This window comes from Siniperca chuatsi, linkage group LG10 (assembly GCF_020085105.1).
Source record: "Siniperca chuatsi isolate FFG_IHB_CAS linkage group LG10, ASM2008510v1, whole genome shotgun sequence".
In the NCBI taxonomy this organism is placed as follows: domain Eukaryota; kingdom Metazoa; phylum Chordata; class Actinopteri; order Centrarchiformes; family Sinipercidae; genus Siniperca; species Siniperca chuatsi.
In genome coordinates, this window is record NC_058051.1 from 619601 (window position 1) to 636387 (window position 16787).

General features: G+C 49.0%; 1 protein-coding gene across 2 annotated transcripts; it reads right to left on the reverse strand.

Moving 5' to 3' along the window:
- Nucleotides 1-2980: 2980 nt before the first annotated feature.
- clcn6 (chloride channel 6) lies at nt 2981-16729 on the reverse strand. 2 transcript variants are annotated; one of them, XM_044212808.1, is made up of 23 exons: nt 16492-16729; nt 15614-15673; nt 15450-15515; nt 14790-14855; nt 14635-14701; nt 13832-13938; nt 13460-13586; nt 13069-13136; nt 11699-11757; nt 11488-11620; nt 10945-11058; nt 10539-10705; nt 10273-10384; nt 8982-9111; nt 8511-8664; nt 7898-8054; nt 7631-7737; nt 6729-6915; nt 5820-5980; nt 5564-5720; nt 5279-5386; nt 5061-5186; nt 2981-4956 (listed from the first exon to the last, which is right to left on the reverse strand). In XM_044212808.1, exons 1-23 carry the CDS (start codon nt 16564-16566, stop codon nt 4876-4878), a joined length of 2589 nt encoding a protein of 862 aa, XP_044068743.1. In that variant the 5' UTR covers nt 16567-16729; the 3' UTR covers nt 2981-4875. The 2 variants fall into 2 exon arrangements, with proteins under 2 accessions (XP_044068743.1, XP_044068744.1); XM_044212809.1 differs by lacking the exons at nt 11488-11620; nt 11699-11757.
- Nucleotides 16730-16787: the final 58 nt, after the last annotated feature.

Genomic DNA, 16787 nt, shown 5'->3' on the forward strand with positions numbered 1-16787 from the left:
AGCAGCCAATCACCAGCGGGCTGTTTGTCTGGACGATGATCGTTCACTGTGTGCCCTGTGATGCAGATCCGCGCCCCCCCTGAACTGTAGGCAGCGCTGCTCTGCTAACGCAGGCTAGATGTGGATCAAACGTAGAGTAGCTAGTTAGTGTCGCTGCTCCATGCTTACACTTGAAATGTACGGACTGTTGTCCACACACACTTGTTATGGAAAGATATTATTAGATGTTACTGACAGAGTGTGTCATGTGATCATCAGTGATCAATAACCACAGATAGTGTATGCCATCTGTCAGTGAACTGAACTAACGAAGCGATCAATCACATAACTGCGTGTTGGAATAAAAGCACGTGAGTGAGTTCACGAGCTGAAAGTGGAAGCAGGTACTCGGCATCACGTGACTCACACTTTGAGGACCGCTTCTGAGCTGAACCGGACCATGTGAAGGAGACAAAACTGCAGGAGCTGAAAGTGACGAGTGCTCCTGTAGGAGATGAAGGTCGGCGGGGGGCTGCAGGGGAAGGGCTGCGAATTGAAACCAGAGAGGAGACGATGAAGCAAATAGGTGAGATACTGCGTGGGAGGCTGGAGGTGGCGTACCATCTTAACCCCCGTCCTAACTCCCATTGGATCTCATTAACCAGCAGCCACTAGGTCACTCCTGTGTGTGATTCGAACACACGGAGACGGTTTCACCTTCCCAGCAGAGTGAAGTGCAGTCGTGATGGCTGTTCACTGCTAACAGCTGGGCCAAGGGTTTACTCTTATCTGGCTGATCCAGTATAATGACAGAGAGCTGCTAGTCTGAGAGACGGGGCTCCATCAGCCCACAGGTTAAAGGGGACGCTCTGTCACTGGCTGGATTCAGTCGAGGTAAATGACAGCGTGACGTCCAATCAGCGCAGGCTGCACGACACGAGCCTCTCGTAAATATCACCAGCTCCCATCGTGATGTTGAGTGTTCGGGGTCGCTTCCAGCAGCTGGAACAGAAAGCGGAATATATGCTCACTGCTGCTGAGGAGCTGAGTGACAGGAAGACGTTTCAGTCTTCAAACCTGGTCCAAAGAGACAGAGAGACTCCAGTCTCACGGCAGTAGACTGGCAGTAATGGCCACCAACACCGCGGCAGCGTGTGTTCTCTGGCTGTGGCTTCATGTGTGTCTCTGAGCACCTTCAGCTTTGGTCCTGCCGTCACCTTTGTAATTCTGATTGTTTTACACATCGTTCCTGTTGGTCTGAAAACTACAAACTGATGATGAAACGCAGGCCTAACGCACCGAAAACACTGAGGTGACGTTAGCCAAATGAAGCGAATATACAAGATACTTTCTTAGTTTGTTTGTAAGGGAACCGACGTACCGTACACGTGCATTGAGAGTTCAAGCAATCATTAAAATGACAAAAACAAGAACAACAAGCGTCCGTGACAGCACACAGACAGGCAGGCACGCAAAACAAAGGCAGAACATTTCATGAGTGAGTCTGAACACTGCAGGAAGAGGATTTTATCGCTATTAAATCTCAGCAGTGACTCGTGACGCTGGGCCTCGGACTGAGGAGCCGCCAGGTGCTGAAGCAGCGCTGACCAGGGAGGTGAGGGTCTGGCTGCTCCGGTTCACTGTCCTCAGACAAGAGCTTTGCTCACATATTCTGGGGACATTTCCAAACTGTAGATGTCTGACACGGAGACCTCAGAGAGCACCTGCAGATCCTCGTCATCACGCCGCCCAGCCGGCCGCTCTGCTGCAGAGTGTCTCCTGCAACTGGTATTCCCATGCAGTGACAGTGACACCCAGTGTTCACAGTGGGAACTGTGTCTGATGTAGTCAGCAGTCAGTCCAGGCCTCTGCGCCGCTCGTGTCAGAACCGGTTAATGCTGAAGTGCACCTGAGCTGTTTGGGGAATCTGCTGGTCTCAGGTCTGTCAGCGGCCGCTGATGGGTGAAAGCCGGTGCACCTGTCCGTGCTATAATGAGATTCCCAGGCCTGTCACACATCATTGTCCACACAGCTCAGCACAAAACACACTGATGGTCAAGCTTCAGGGAAACTTCAGCTGATCCAACTTGGCTTTTGTTGTCCTGTCGTGGTAAAAGTCAGTTTCCTGGATAAACGTTACAGCAGACATTTCGACTTCCACAGGCGGAAATAATCAACTGAGCGACGGCTGCGTTCCCTTCAGCTGCTTCAGTTTCGGGGTCCAGGTATTGCTCGTGCCGGCTGACGGTCACGGTGTCATGGCTTACTGGGACTGATGATGATGTCATTAGCAACGCCTGAGCTTTTCCTGCTGTGATGAAGGCCGGTATGAGACACTTTAAAGCCGCACCGTGAAATGTCTCCGTCCATCTTGCTTGGTGATGTAGTTCCACTTGCAGGGCGAGCCAAGCAGGAACATGCTAGTGCTAGTCAGCCACAACAGCACTCCAGTTAGCCAGTTAGCAAGCAAGCTAGCTTGGTTGCCAACCAGACAAGGAGTTAACACAGTTTGTTCAAGTGATGTCAGTGTGAAAGGGAGGAGCGGTCTGTTCTGGACTCTCCGTCCGCTCCGTCAACACGCTTTGCTGTGAATCTTAAATTTCTGCAGGATTGTTTCCTACAAACCTACAGAGCAAAACAGAAACTCTCAGTCACATAAACTTAGAAACACAAGTATAAACTTATGCTTCACATCCTTTTTTCTCTAAGGCAGCATGGTTCATCATTAATGTCTGGAGACAATATGATCAGCAGAGTGATTACAGTTCATCCTGAGGGGAGCATGAACCATGAAGTCTCATCACAGATTCATCACAGCGATTAATCTGCTGATTATTTTCTTATTATGTTTATCAGTTAATCGACAGTCGAAACAGTTTTTTTTCTGTTGATCGTGAAATCAATGAATCAGCCGATGCTGTCAGCTCTAGTGAACACACAGAGTAGATTAGTACGTACAGCCTCATCTTCATTACATAAATAAACACGCAGACACTTCATATGATTGACAGAACAGAAGGACCTTTATTTGAACGTGTAAAGGCACAAGACAGAGGTCTCTCTGCTTTTTTGTTCCATGGCTGCAGCTTGTTTGCCGAGTGCCAGTTCTCTACATCAGGACAAACTACAAACTCCTAAAGGAGCACAGCGCGCCGTCTAAATCTCCACACAGGTCACAAAGTAGTCCAGTTTCTCTTAATCTCATATCTGCACACCACCTGCCGTGCCATATGTAGAATTCAGAAAGGATAACATAAAAACAATCACTTTAAAATAACAAGTGAGCAAAGCCTAGACTTTAAACAACAACATTATCCACTCAGAGACGCACCGAATTATTCGCAGCTCACGCAGCAAATCATAACAATAAAACTGTATAAAAAATAATCTCTTAAATAAAACATCAAGCAGAGACAAGAAACAAATGAGGAATGTACGTATATGTGCCATCGTGGTTTCTAAGGATCCATCCCCCTGACACACAGAGGACTTTACGTCCATCCCGCTTCCTTTCACTCGCTCCGACTCACATTTTTAGAAATGACACTGAAACGATGTACCAGGACAACGGACCGCAGCACACTGCTGAGTATCTGCTAGCAGACGACTAACGTCAAATATTCTAGACATTAGTTTTACTAAAACAGGATTTTTGCAGTTAAATCCAGTCCTTCAAATTCTCTCTTACGTAACAAAACGTCGGTGAACAGCCGTCAGACCTGCGGTCCGTCCTCGGAGCCCTGACACGCTAACACTGAGCCGCTGAGGGAAAATATTACAACATATCAGAAGTGCAAAACGACGCTAATGTATGTGCAGCCTGCTGAAGTGGTTAGAAATGTTACTGTATGTCCAACTTGGAGTGAAGAGACGTGGTCGCTAAGCAAACCCTTCTGCTGAGGTGTAGTTTAGTCGCAGGCCGCGAGGGCACGCCGGCCGGCTCTTAGTGCATATATTCCAGTTACTCACGCAGCCAATCAGAACGTACAGGCACAAATAAAAAGTGCTACAGTGACGACGACGATAAAAGCGTAACGAAAAGGTCAAACAAACGATTCTGTCACGAAGGTAGTAAAGAAACCTCTGCAAGTGATATTTCACTTTGGTAGTTTGTTGTAGTCCGGACTTCAAACTGTGAGTGGCTGTCACTCTTTCAAACAATCAAGCTAATTCAAACAGCTAACGTTCAGCTAGCTAGCTATGTAGGACGATGACTTCCTCACTCCGAATTCTGCCTACAAAGCTCTGATTGGTCAGCTGTGTCTCCAACCAGCAGAAACAGCAGTCGATGAGCTAATAATAAACCGGTTTGCTCGTCATCTGTGTGGACGTCCATGAATACGATAATCAACCAGCTCGAGTGTGCTGCTGCTGACGAGGCTATCGTGCTCACCTGGCTTAAAAACAGAAACCTGCTCTAACTTTGAGGTTCGCGTCACCAGATCCTCTGGTGCCTGTCGGAAGCGTCGGAATGGCAGCATGGATCGTTGGGGGATATTTGTGACGTTTGAAACTTCTTCTGAACTTTCTAGAACTTGGTAAAGTCAAATACGGCTCTGTGGCACCTACACTATGCGGGTCCAGTCCGGCCACTGAGGCCAGAGGCTCGCAGGCCGCCAACTCAACACTGAAAATGTAAGACTCGAGTGAAATAAACTGAACAACCTCCTGTCCCACAGAGAAAGTGTGTGTGTTGGGAATGTCCTGTGTGTGTTGGGAATGTCCTGTGTGTGTTTGGGAATGTCCTGTGTGTGTTTGGGAATGTCCTGTGTGTGTTTGGGAATGTCCTGTGTGTGTTTGGGAATGCCTACATGCTGTTAGGAATGGACAGAGACAAAAGGCTCAGGGCCGAGCAGAGTCCGGGGCTGGGGGGACAGCAGGACGGCCGCGGTCGGGTCAGATGGTGATGTAGTGCTGTCGCAGTTTGGCCACAAGGAACTCGTGGGTTAAATTGTGTCTTGTGATTATTCCAACAATCTGAAAGAGAAGGCAGAGAAGAAACAAGCGTTTGGTCAGACGCAGCGTGAGCGGCTGAAACGCGACAGCAAAGGTTTTATTTCCCTGCTGTGAGAGCGACTCACCTCTCCGACAGCATTGACCACAGGTAGGTGCCGCAGGCCCATGGTCCTGAACAGGTTGAACACCTGGCAGATGCGGGTGTTGGGAGACACTGTGTAGGGACACGGGTTCATGTAGGGGGTGACGTCCTGCGGACACAGGGAACATCATCGCTTTGATCAACTCTGAGTTTCTGTTTCACTGCGAAAAGCTTCTAACTCAGGGTCTAAAAGGGTCGTACCACTATCATGCGGGGGTTGAGCATGGCGAGGTCCAAGTCATGGATGTCAGGGTAACGTGGGTAATCTTCAGTCATCTCTGCGTAGGACAACCTGGGCTGAGTGGCGCTCTGTGATGCACGGTACCAGAATCAGAAATACTTTATTGATCCCCGAAGGGAGACATTCAGTTGGACATACGCAAGAAATGACTCTTACATATATATGTGTGTGTGTGTGTGTGTGTGAGAGTGTGTGTGTGTGTGTGTGTACCTGTGTGTACATGTGTGTGTGTGTGACAGACTGACCGACTGGTTCTCGGCGTAGCAGACCCCTCTGATGAGCAGGTTGACCAGCTGGGAGCGCAGGATGAGGCCGTGGAAGGTGAGCGGTCTGAAGCGCTCCTCCATGGTCCACTCCTCACTGGGAGACTGATCTGGGTACAGGTTGGGGTAGGGAGCGTGCCTGCAGGGGGACGGCGACAACACACCGATTACAGGAGGCGGACTACCTGAACAGGTAGCACACGGAGCTTCAGCGGGTAGTGCAGTGTGTCTGTCCTACCTCCTCTCTAACATCTGCTGCAGCAGGTCCTCCCCCTCCTCTGCCGGCGCCACCACGGCGCTCTGCTCGTCACACACGTTCCTCAGCTCGCTGGACGGGTACGACTTCATGGACTGGCAGCGCCGCCGCTGTTCCCCCGCGCGGGAAAGCACACTGGACTTCTACGTGCGACAGAGAGTTTCCACTGATGGACCAGTTTGCTGTGCTGAAGCAAAACTTTGCATCCATTCAAACTGACATAATCAAGGAAATCCTAAATGAACAGCAGCACATTAACTATTACCTGCCACCTGCTGAGCCACTAAAACAAAGTGTTTCTCACTGATCGATTTCACTGAAGAAGTAATTGATTGTCTCTATGTGTGCGCATTTGAGTCAGAATGCAATACGGATCAAATCTTCTGACACTGCAGCATCAGTATATATATTACGATACAGAACAAACCGTTCAGAGATAAACAGACAGAACATCTGCTTTTGTCTAATCCAGTGTTTTATTCGCACTGACAAAAATACTGTCAATCCAATATTGCCATAAAGCAGTCCTAATGTCTCACACGGTGTCATGTTACCACAGCGTCGCTGCTTCTCACTCTTACACTCGTCGGGACAAAACTCCAAACCCCGTTTTAAATTCTGCAGATTAACGAGCCGTTCCTCAGTGACAGACATGGAAGTGGCCTTTGTTCGTTACACGTTCCAGTTTTACTGAAATGCAGCGCCGCTTGGTGGAGTTAGGCTGTCCCTGTAGAGGAGGGAGCAGACCACGACACCCAGACCTCTACCTCCATCTACTGGTTACACCTGGTCACTCCTGCCCGCTGACCGGTCCTCCTCTCGGCCTCCAGCCGCCTCCGGACACGAGGCTGCGCTTTAACGGCTAAAAATGTTAAATGGCACAGGACGTACCTTGAAGCGGATGTTGTTGCTGACCAGGATGTTTCCCTTCATGAAGTCCCGTTCGTTCTGACGGTTTTCGGTGACCACGGGGAAGGCGTGGTACACGGTGGTGCGCAGGATGCTGACTAGAGACTGGACCCGGGTGTGGGGGTACACGTAGGTCAGGTTGGGCTCCATGATATCACTGGCTGTCAGCCTCAGAAAGATGAGGGAAACACAGATGACAAACACACCCTGAAGTCACTTTTCTAGACAGGATGAAAATCCAGACGTCACCATGGTTACTGACGATGTTATTCACAATGATGCTAAATATAATTTGCCTGTTTTAGGTAATGAGAAAATAACTGCTGACAGACTGGGAATGAAACTATTATTATATGATATAACATATCGATCTGTAACATTTATAAACTCTGTGCATGTTGATCATCACAGCCTCGCGCCGACCTGCACTGTAACTAAAACTGTGCCACTTTGGTAAAAAGACGATGATGTGTGCAGTCGTTGCCCCCGGTAACCTGCTACTTTTGGATGGAGACACCGGGAGAGGACTGGCAGGGACAGACGGTCCCGGGGGAGTTGGTCTGACTGACTTTGAACTGTTTTCAGTGTTTTCAGCGTGTCAGACCAACACAGATGGACGAGTAACCCGCTGCCTTCAGGTGGCTGAAACAGTCACCAGAGTAAAGGAGAAGGCCTCAGCACAGCTGCTAGCTGCTAGCTGCTGCGGATGACAGTTGCTGGTAAGAATTACGCCATCATGAGAATAAAACTAGACTTTTTTCTGTGCGACCAGCTGAACAGTGTAGAATAAAACAGACGAGGTGAGGACGAGAACCTGACGCAGACCAGCGCTTTGCACCTGCACAGATACAGAGTCCTCTTGTTTGTTCAACATCAAACCTTACTTGTCCATCTCAGCCTCAGTCTCCCACTCCAGCAGCGGCACTCCTCTCAGCTGGATGTGGATGTCGTAGATGCCCTTGTTGAAGAAATCTCCCGTCCACTTGGCAACCTGATAATCAGCACAAAACCATTCCCCAACAGGAGATCCATCACTGTATCATCCACACGACTGAACGTATCAACATCTATTCGTTTCTCAACACTCGTGTAGTGAAATCAGATGAAAAAGAAATAACACAGTGGTGGAAATGTATAACACGACAGCGTACCATTAGAGTGATCATGATGGGCAGCCCGTATGTGATTTCGTTGGTGGATTCAATGAGGATGACAGTCAGACTGATGGTCATTCTGACCACGCCCCCGAGGAAGGCGGCGGCTCCGATGAGAGCAAACGTCCCCGAGTAGATGTCCATTCCCAGTTTCCTAACAGAGGACAGACACACGGTAAGAGCTGGGGTCAGTGTGTGCGGTGACCCACAGCTAGCGGGCGTGTGCTAGCAGGCTAACTGTCAGCTGAGAGGAGCTCAAAGCCCGGCTGCGACAGCAGAGGAAGTGAAAACCATCCAGTCAGCAGATTCCACCAGGGCAGCAGCAGGGGTGTCCCCGGGCTTGGACACATCTCTGTTTAGTCATTTTGGGCTTTCATTGTTTCTCTAACATTTCCAATATTCCCCTTATATTTCCCTTTGAATGAGCGTGTCGTGTGGCATCGTTCTGATTTTCAATCCCTCACTGACGCAGCAGGTAACGTGTGCAGGATAATTTGCTAAAAGGAATACAATTCTGACTCATTTTGACATTTGTGATGTTTGATAGCCAATGGGAATGGGGGACAGCCAAACCTGGGACATGAGATCATTAAGAGGACACTGTTCTTACACTTTGAGGATGTTGGCAACCAGACGTCCAAAGGCCGCCCCGCAGAGCAGCGAGGGGACAAAGAGCCCGCTGGGTAAAGACACGCCGTACGTCCAACAGGCCAACAGGAAGTACAGCAGGAAGAACACTGACAGAGTCACGGGGCTGAAGGTACCTGAGGGGAAGAACAGGAGGCAGGTGTTCTTTGAATAATTTACACCACCTCGGTTCGAACCCCGGCCGTGCACGTTTGTGCACGTGACAATAAACGTGATTTGATATATCGTACAGAGATGGGTTTACCGCGAGACGCAGCTCTGTGTAAAGAGCATGTGAATATAAAGCACAACACACAAAGCCCTTATAATGATGACATTAATACTCCTACTCCCACCGCTGGTGCTTGGACCCCCAGTAGAACAACACACAAACACACAAACACATAAATGAAACTGAAACGAGCTGTTCTCAGTGTGTGTGTGCTCGTCTCACCGTCCTGGTGGAAGAGCTGGTGGATGGCAGCTTCCTGTGGGTTGAAGAACAACGTGGCCATGTCGTTGTAGGTCTTGTTGGTGCAGAAGAACTGGCGGATGGTGGAGTTGATGTCCTCACTGCTGGACAGCTGAAAACAAAACTCATCTTACTGTGAGACAATAAATACATGAATGTAGAGAGTCTCTGCCGGTCTCTGCCGGTCTCTGCCGGGACCTTGAACACCTTTTTAACACCACATGGAATGTAGTTTCAAACCCACTCACGGTCAAACCGGCCACAGTATGACGGAGAACCAGTTGGGACAATAAGCCCTGGATGAGTTTGCTGCTGTAGTGACGGTGTAGTGACGGTGGTTGCTGCTGTAGTGACGGTGTAGTGACGGTGGTTGCTGCTGCAGTGACGGTGTTTGCTGCTGCAGTGACGGTGTAGTGACGGTGTAGTGACGGTGTTTGCTGCTGCAGTGACGGTGTAGTGACGGTGGTTGCTGCTGTAGTGACGGTGTAGTGACGGTGGTTGCTGCTGCAGTGACGGTGTTTGCTGCTGTAGTGACGGTGTTTGCTGCTGTAGTGACGTGTTTGCTGCTGTAGTGACGGTGTTTGCTGATGTAGCGACTGTGTTTGCTGATGTAGCGACTGTGTTTGCTGCTGCAGTGACGGTGTTTGCTGCTGCAGTGACGGTGTAGTGACGGTGGTTGCTGCTGCAGTGACGGTGTAGTGACGGTGGTTGCTGCTGTAGTGACGGTGTAGTGACGGTGTTTGCTGCTGCAGTGACGGTGTAGTGACGGTGTTTGCTGCTGTAGTGACGGTGTAGTGACGGTGTTTGCTGCTGCAGTGACGGTGTAGTGACGGTGTTTGCTGCTGTAGTGACGGTGTAGTGACGGTGGTTGCTGCTGCAGTGACGGTGTTTGCTGCTGCAGTGACGGTGTTTGCTGCTGTAGTGACGTGTTTGCTGCTGTAGTGACGGTGTTTGCTGATGTAGCGACTGTGTTTGCTGATGTAGCGACTGTGTTTGCTGCTGCAGTGACGGTGTTTGCTGCTGCAGTGACGGTGTAGTGACGGTGTTTGCTGATGTAGCGACTGTGTTTGCTGCTGCAGTGACGGTGTTTGCTGCTGCAGTGACGGTGTAGTGACGGTGTAGTGACGGTGTAGTGACGGTGGTTGCTGCTGCAGTGACGGTGTAGTGACGGTGCAGTGACGGTGTAGTGACGGTGGTTGCTGCTGCAGTGACGGTGTAGTGACGGTGTTTGCTGCTGCAGTGACGGTGTTTGGAGGAAGCAGCTGATACTTACCGTGGTGTTGTGGGTTGTGGGGGAGGACAGGTCACGGCATTCGCCCAACAGCATGGAAGCGGTAAATATCACCACCGTTGTCACCATGGTGACCAGCAGACTCTCCAGAACTCTGGAAAAGTGCGGAGATCAGATCGGCTTCTCTCATCACATGCTTGCATTTCAGACAGTCGCCGTGTCTGACTGACAGCGGGACCGTCTGTCTGACTGACAGCGGGACCGTCTGTCTGACTGACAGCGGGACCGTCTGTCTGACTGTTAATCACCTGATGAACTTGGCCTTGGGGTGGATGTGTCTGATGCGATACTTGGCCAGGCTCTTGTTCATGCAGTTGAAGAGCGCCCCCAGCAGGCCACCCACCACCCCCATCAGGACAAAGAAGGCCAGGTCCACTGCTGTCCACAGGTGGCAGTTCTTATCTCCATCTGGACACTGATGAGCAAGGAGTTTTGCAAAAGGTTAAACTGGTGTTATATCAGGCTGATAATGAAGAAGAATAATAACAACGCATTTCATTTGTACAGAGCTTTTCAAGATACTCAAAGACGCTTTAAACAACTAGTTAAATAAAAAGATCCTAAAACACACTAAAGGCACCGGACATTAAATCAAACATTAAACGCAGTCCTGAAGAGGTGAGTTAGAATTACTTGTATGGTCAGACTCTTTACCTTGAACTCTCCAAAGTTGAGCAGACCGGGCAGCTGGAAGGAGCCCCACTTACTGAAGTTGATCCCCGAACGGAAGAAGTTGAGGGTGAAAGTGGCCGACATGGAGCAGAAGAGCTGAGGAAGGGAAACGGTTAATCAAACGCGGCGGTTAATACTTCGTGCTCCGTACGTACTACTGCATAGCAAAGCGCTGTCACTGGCAGACTGAGGCGGTGCGATGAGATTTCTGCTGATGGCTGCTCACACTTCTTGAGCCACAGCTCTTATTCAGTGACATTACACTGACAGAGTGAATGAATGAACGAACTGGGCGTTAACAACATTACTACCCCTGCATCATTAGCTGTGACTATGCATTAACACAGTTCCATTGCTCCACTGGGTATCTATCCTGGGCCAGCGTGCTACACCTACAAAGAACACTGGACCACAGTACCGGACCGAGCGGCACTGCCATCAACTAGAGCCGCAACAACTACGGAGTCCGCAGGAAGAACTTAAATGCCTCTGCGCTCTTGGTGTTCACTGAATAAGGTGACGTACCACTTTCCAGGTGAGGGCCTGGTTCCAGAAAGAGGAGCCCTCCTCCAGACTGAAGAGGGTGCCACCTATAGGAGCACCGAAGGCAGCAGCTACTCCGGCAGCAGCACCCGCCGACACAAAGTCTCGCTTGTCCCTGAAGAACAGTGAAGACAACGCGGTGAGCTACGCTTCCAACTGCGTGCAGCGTTTTGCTAATAAGAGCGCGTATTACCTGTCACTGCGGAAGTAGGGAAAGTCAAAGTTGATCCTCTTGAAAGTGATGCTCTGAAACTGGCAGAGGGAGAAAACATCTGATGAGCACACCGCGGCCACAGCACGAGTCAAATGCATCAGCGACTGGACCGTTTAACAGCTGAATCCAACTGCATCCTGGGAGATCACATTCAATTCTGTCAAGTCATTTTAGATCAAGTCCACTCACGTGTTCAAGCCATATTACATCAAATTCAATTAAGGCGAGTCGAGCTGAGTTGAGCCAAATGAATCCACAAACAATTAGTTATGGTGACAGCGACAGTTTGATTTGATCGGACGGGCTGAAAGAAAGAACAATCATCTATCATCATCGTTATAATCGCCGTTTTACAGGAAGTGCGAGTGCCTGGATGGTGTCGGTTACGGCTGATCTCGAGAAACAGGAAGGTGCTCTGTCGCCACAGGCAGGCTGTAACATCTCAGGGCAAGTTAAGACACTCAGCTGTGAATCTCTCTGTGTGGATCAGCTGACGTCTGTTAATAAAGCCCATCGCGGGGTCGTGTCCCTCTTAGTTCTGTATGTTTATGGCCCCGGGTCTACGGGTTCGGGTATGTTCTCAAGTTCACATGAGTTCTTCTTTTCACTGCTGCTAAACTTCAGCTTGGACCGACTCAAACCCTGTTCAGAGACGCTGCTTGGATTACCTTGGAAGAAGACTTGAGATACAGAGTACTGCCGGGGAATCTTAAAAACATTTTCCGCATCAGAGAACTGGGAAAAGTACATGACTTCACTAACTGGTCGCGGAAATATGTTGGACTTCCTCTAAAGGCCTTATGCCTGGAATCAGTCATTTCAGCAGTATTCTGAAAAATGACACAACCACACGTCGAACCAGTTCAGCTCAGGTCGTCCACATATAAAGGACCACACCTGAATACCGCCGTGGGAGGCGAGCTGGAAAGCCTGCTGATCGCTCGCCAACAACTCTGTCTTTAAAGTGTCTTTGTCGTCTCGATGCAATGAATCATACAATGAAGAATAACGGCGCGCTCTCAGACAGCCTCTCCTACGTTTAAGCAGATGGACTTTTTTTTGCTCTCGTTTTATTTTATGTAGTAATTTGTGGTTAATATAACATTCGGTAGTGTTTGGTCCTGTCTGTGAAGGGTAAGGGCTCTTCCTGGTTAAATACAGGTATATATATATATATATATATATATATATATATATATATATATATATATATATATATATATGTGTAGATATAATCAGACATGTGAACCCTAACAGCTCAGACCTAAATACTGTGAGTATAAAAAGGAATTCGGCCTCAGCGTGAGAAGCACACTCAGGTCGTCGGTGTTGCGTTCGGGGTGATGTACCTGGGGAAGGCCGGCTCCCACGATGGCTCCGCTGTGGATCATCGGACCTTCTTTCCCCACAAACAGACCTGAGTGGACACACAGAGAGTCAGAGGCACCTCCACCCACCTCCGCCCACCGACCCTGACCCGTCACCAGCACTGCACAGAAACGGTGGCTCTGAAGCTTTATTTCATCTTCGGCATCATATCCTGATGCTGAAGCTGAAGCCGCAGCTGCCACGGAGGCTCGTGGCATTACTTCATGTACGATCGCTTCCTGCTTTACAGCTGTACTCACGTGTCGTTTCGGTGTTTGTGGAACCTCGTTACGGACATTTAGACTCATCTGAACTACACGTTCACACACTTGAATGAACCTTTCTGCAGGTTCTGGGCCTGTCACACTTCACCTCCAGCCACGCTGAACAGGACGCCGGCAGCTTTGCAGAGAAACGTCCGCAGCCGGACGATTCCAGGAATCTTCACTCCGTTCAAGTAGCTTTTGATTTCCGGGATCCCCGAACCTGCGGCTACTGGCTGGGAACAGGACACCGAGACGCAGCACGTTAGCGTCGTCACATGATTCAAACAACGTATCACAGTCTACTCTGAAAACTTCAGTCCTGTAAAGTGATGACAACAAGCCGAACACACTGCAGTGTAACTGCGTTTACCGCCTTCACCTGGTTAAAGGGTCGATAGGCGAGATCTGTAGCTCAGGTTCCAGTTACACACATTAAATACGGGAACAGGAAAAAGCTCCCGTATCTGAGCCGGCTTACCTCAACGAGGACGAGCACGCTGGCGATGAAGACGAAGGTCATGTTGAACGCCAGGAGCTCCAGCAGAGACAGGGGGAGGCAGCCTTTGTCGCTGCACTTCTCCACAGCTGGAGGCGTCCAGATAAGTTAGAATAACCTGCAGCACTGAGGGCAATCCTGATAAAGCCTGCTGTGCAACGTTACTGTAGCAGCTGCTGCACGCTGTGCACTTTGTTAAATTACAATTAATTCCTCTAATATTACCACATTGTCCTCACAGAATCGCTGTAGGTGTGCATGTTTGAATATTGTGAGTCATTTTCTGTAAATTACAACATCATTCTCATAACTCTACAACGTTTTCTGGAACTGGAGCTGCATGTGAAGGAAGTTGGCATCCTATCCCGTCCTACCTGGAATCTTCCCCATTCAGGTAACTCGCTGCTGCTTCCAGGAACAGGAAGCTTGTTGTCATTTATCGTGAGGCCGACTGCTGACGGAGTCATACTGGGAAACTCTTTCCCAGGAGTCGAGGATCGCTGTAGCTGTCCTCTGCAGCTGCTTTTTATTGCACTTTCCTGGGTTTGATCCAGACTAGACGTCGACTGATAAACCTGCTGGGCCGACATTATCGGCCGCTATCTCAGATACATCTGTATATACAGCGTGTTGGCTGGTACGACCAACCAGAGCCGGCCTTTTCTGGCGCTCACCACGAAGCCTGCGGGCTCCAGAGACCGAAGCTGGAGGGAGATCTGCAGCCAGCCCGAGTATCTGTACCGTGTATGTTATGACATGAGTGAACTCAGCGTGTTAAAGGATACACTCACCAACCACGGTAAATTTGATTTTAGTGAAGAGGCGTACAAAGAAATCCACAAACAGGCCCACCTGAAAGAGACAGGAAGACATCACTCATCCGAACGTCTGCAACGTGCTGGACCCAGCAAAGAAGCCCAGATATCTCAGAAGCACCTACCAGACCCACGGCGACTCCGATGGCAAACATCATCAGCCACCGCACGGCTTCATACTTTTTGGCTTTCTGTTGGCAGATGAGCAAATTCAACAGTAAACTGCAATTCTAAAATACAAACGTCCCCATTTTACGCTGCTGCGAGTGGACGCTCACTCTCAGCTTCATCAGACAGGATATCGGCAGAGCACCTGGGGTTTCTGTACATTAGTCCAGATTTCTGAAACACGCCACCTGAGTAGCTTTCGCTTCTCAGAGGAATCCTGTTACAGTGGCTCTTTCACGTGATCTATAACTAAATGAAGTGACTCTTCTTAACACTGAGTGGAAGTTTATTGAACTTCGGCCATTCAAATACGCGCCTCAGATCAGCAGTCTGCTCACTGAGGTTTCTGTAAGAATAAAAGAAACCGGTGCTGTCCGCAAATCACATATTAGAAGCCAGTTTTCTAATTCTGTAACTGAATAACACCGGCCCTTTGTGAAACACCAGGTTTATTACGGAGCGGAGCACACCTTCCTATCAGGGGCCCTGTGTGGATCCTCAGTCAAATATAGCACACGTTTAAGTGCGGACGATTCCTCACCGCCTGGACGTCCAATCAGGTGAAGACACACAAAGCAGATCCCATCTGCACAAAAGACACTTTGGACTTGTCTTACCTTGTTGTCCATCCCCTCCAGAACCTCCACATAGGGCTCATTGATGCAGCGGTCATAATCCAAACTCTGTCAAAGCCAAAGCAAATAATACTGTGTAACTATCACCTGGGTCAGACTGTACCAGGGCAGCACGAACACATCAGCGCTGGCTGGAGATCTCTCACCTCATAGTCTTTCCTGGGCAGAATCTCGTCTTCTTCATCTCGGATTTCCCCAAGGATTGTCTTGGGAGAAAAGAGGAATACTGTAAACACAGTATAATCAGAATACAGACAGCGAAGCCAGCCACAAACGACAAGTCTATGGCTGAATGCAGATTCATTCACAACATGGAGACTACACAGAGTTCTGCACACAGTTTAACCAGTAATAAGCAAGTTTATCTCCGTTCTCGCATAGTTAGAAGACCACGCCAGACTCCATTCAGAATTCGGTCAAATCTGAAGTTGACTTATTTTGCAAAAATAGCTCACATAGCTCCAAGACATGACATTCCCTTCAGGTACATTTATTGATAATATCCCAAGCAAAACACTTTAATTTAACAAAACCTGAACTTCTTTGGATGGAAGACGACTGTTATAACGGGGCACTCAAATAGAAAAGTTGTTGGTGCATGCCGGATTGAAGGAGGGATTCTGATAAGTATAGCCTCTAAATGGTGTAAAGGAGGGTTAAGTAGCTTTGTTAAAATAGGAGAGGAAGCCCAAAATTGCACGATTTCTAAACGGAGTTTGGTCCAAGGGGTTTGGTTCCCTGCGTGCGCATGAGGAAAAACAACAGGCTATATCCCCCTGAGACGAAGTTACACTGTAAGGAGAATAACGGCCTGTTTCAGGCTGCTAGCTGGTTATGCACTGGTAATGGATGTAAGGTCACTGTGGCTTGCAGAGCTACATGACAGCAGAACACAGTCAGTGCGCCGCAGGGTGGAGCCAGACTGGGGCACCGAGGAGACCCAGGAGACATGATCGGGAAAGAAATGTGACCATAAAATAATCAAGACATCCCCGCTTTGCCCAGTTATTATATCTTTCTTTACCAGTTCTTCTGGTGTCCGCGTCTCTCCTTCTCTGCAGCAACACTGGCAACACAAACAGTTTCCACAACACGCCATCTTCGTTGTTGTGTCATGCTGCGTTCAGGGACTATGGTACAACCGTCACGTTTGACAAAATCAAAATCGCTGGAAGGACCGGAAAAACGCATTTAGTAGGTCGTACATCGGACAGCGTGTTTTACAATAAATAAGAGCTCCGCACTGTAGCTGTGCTGAAATCGGATTTTAAAATATCTCCTCCTTACATTGTCACTTTGTATTAAAAGTTTTCCCATGAC

Bases quoted from the DNA above. Each gene is read 5' to 3' on its own strand.
- clcn6 (XM_044212808.1), bottom strand. From the start codon at position 16,566: ATGGCGTGTTGTGGAAACTGTTTGTGTTGCCAGTGTTGCTGCAGAGAA. The intron at 14,702-14,789 runs GTAGGTGCTTCT...TGTCTCTTTCAG, and splicing joins TCGGAGTCGCCGTGGGTCTG to GTGGGCCTGTTTGTGGATTT. The intron at 10,385-10,538 runs GTGATTAACAGT...GCACTTTTCCAG, and splicing joins CCCAAGGCCAAGTTCATCAG to AGTTCTGGAGAGTCTGCTGG.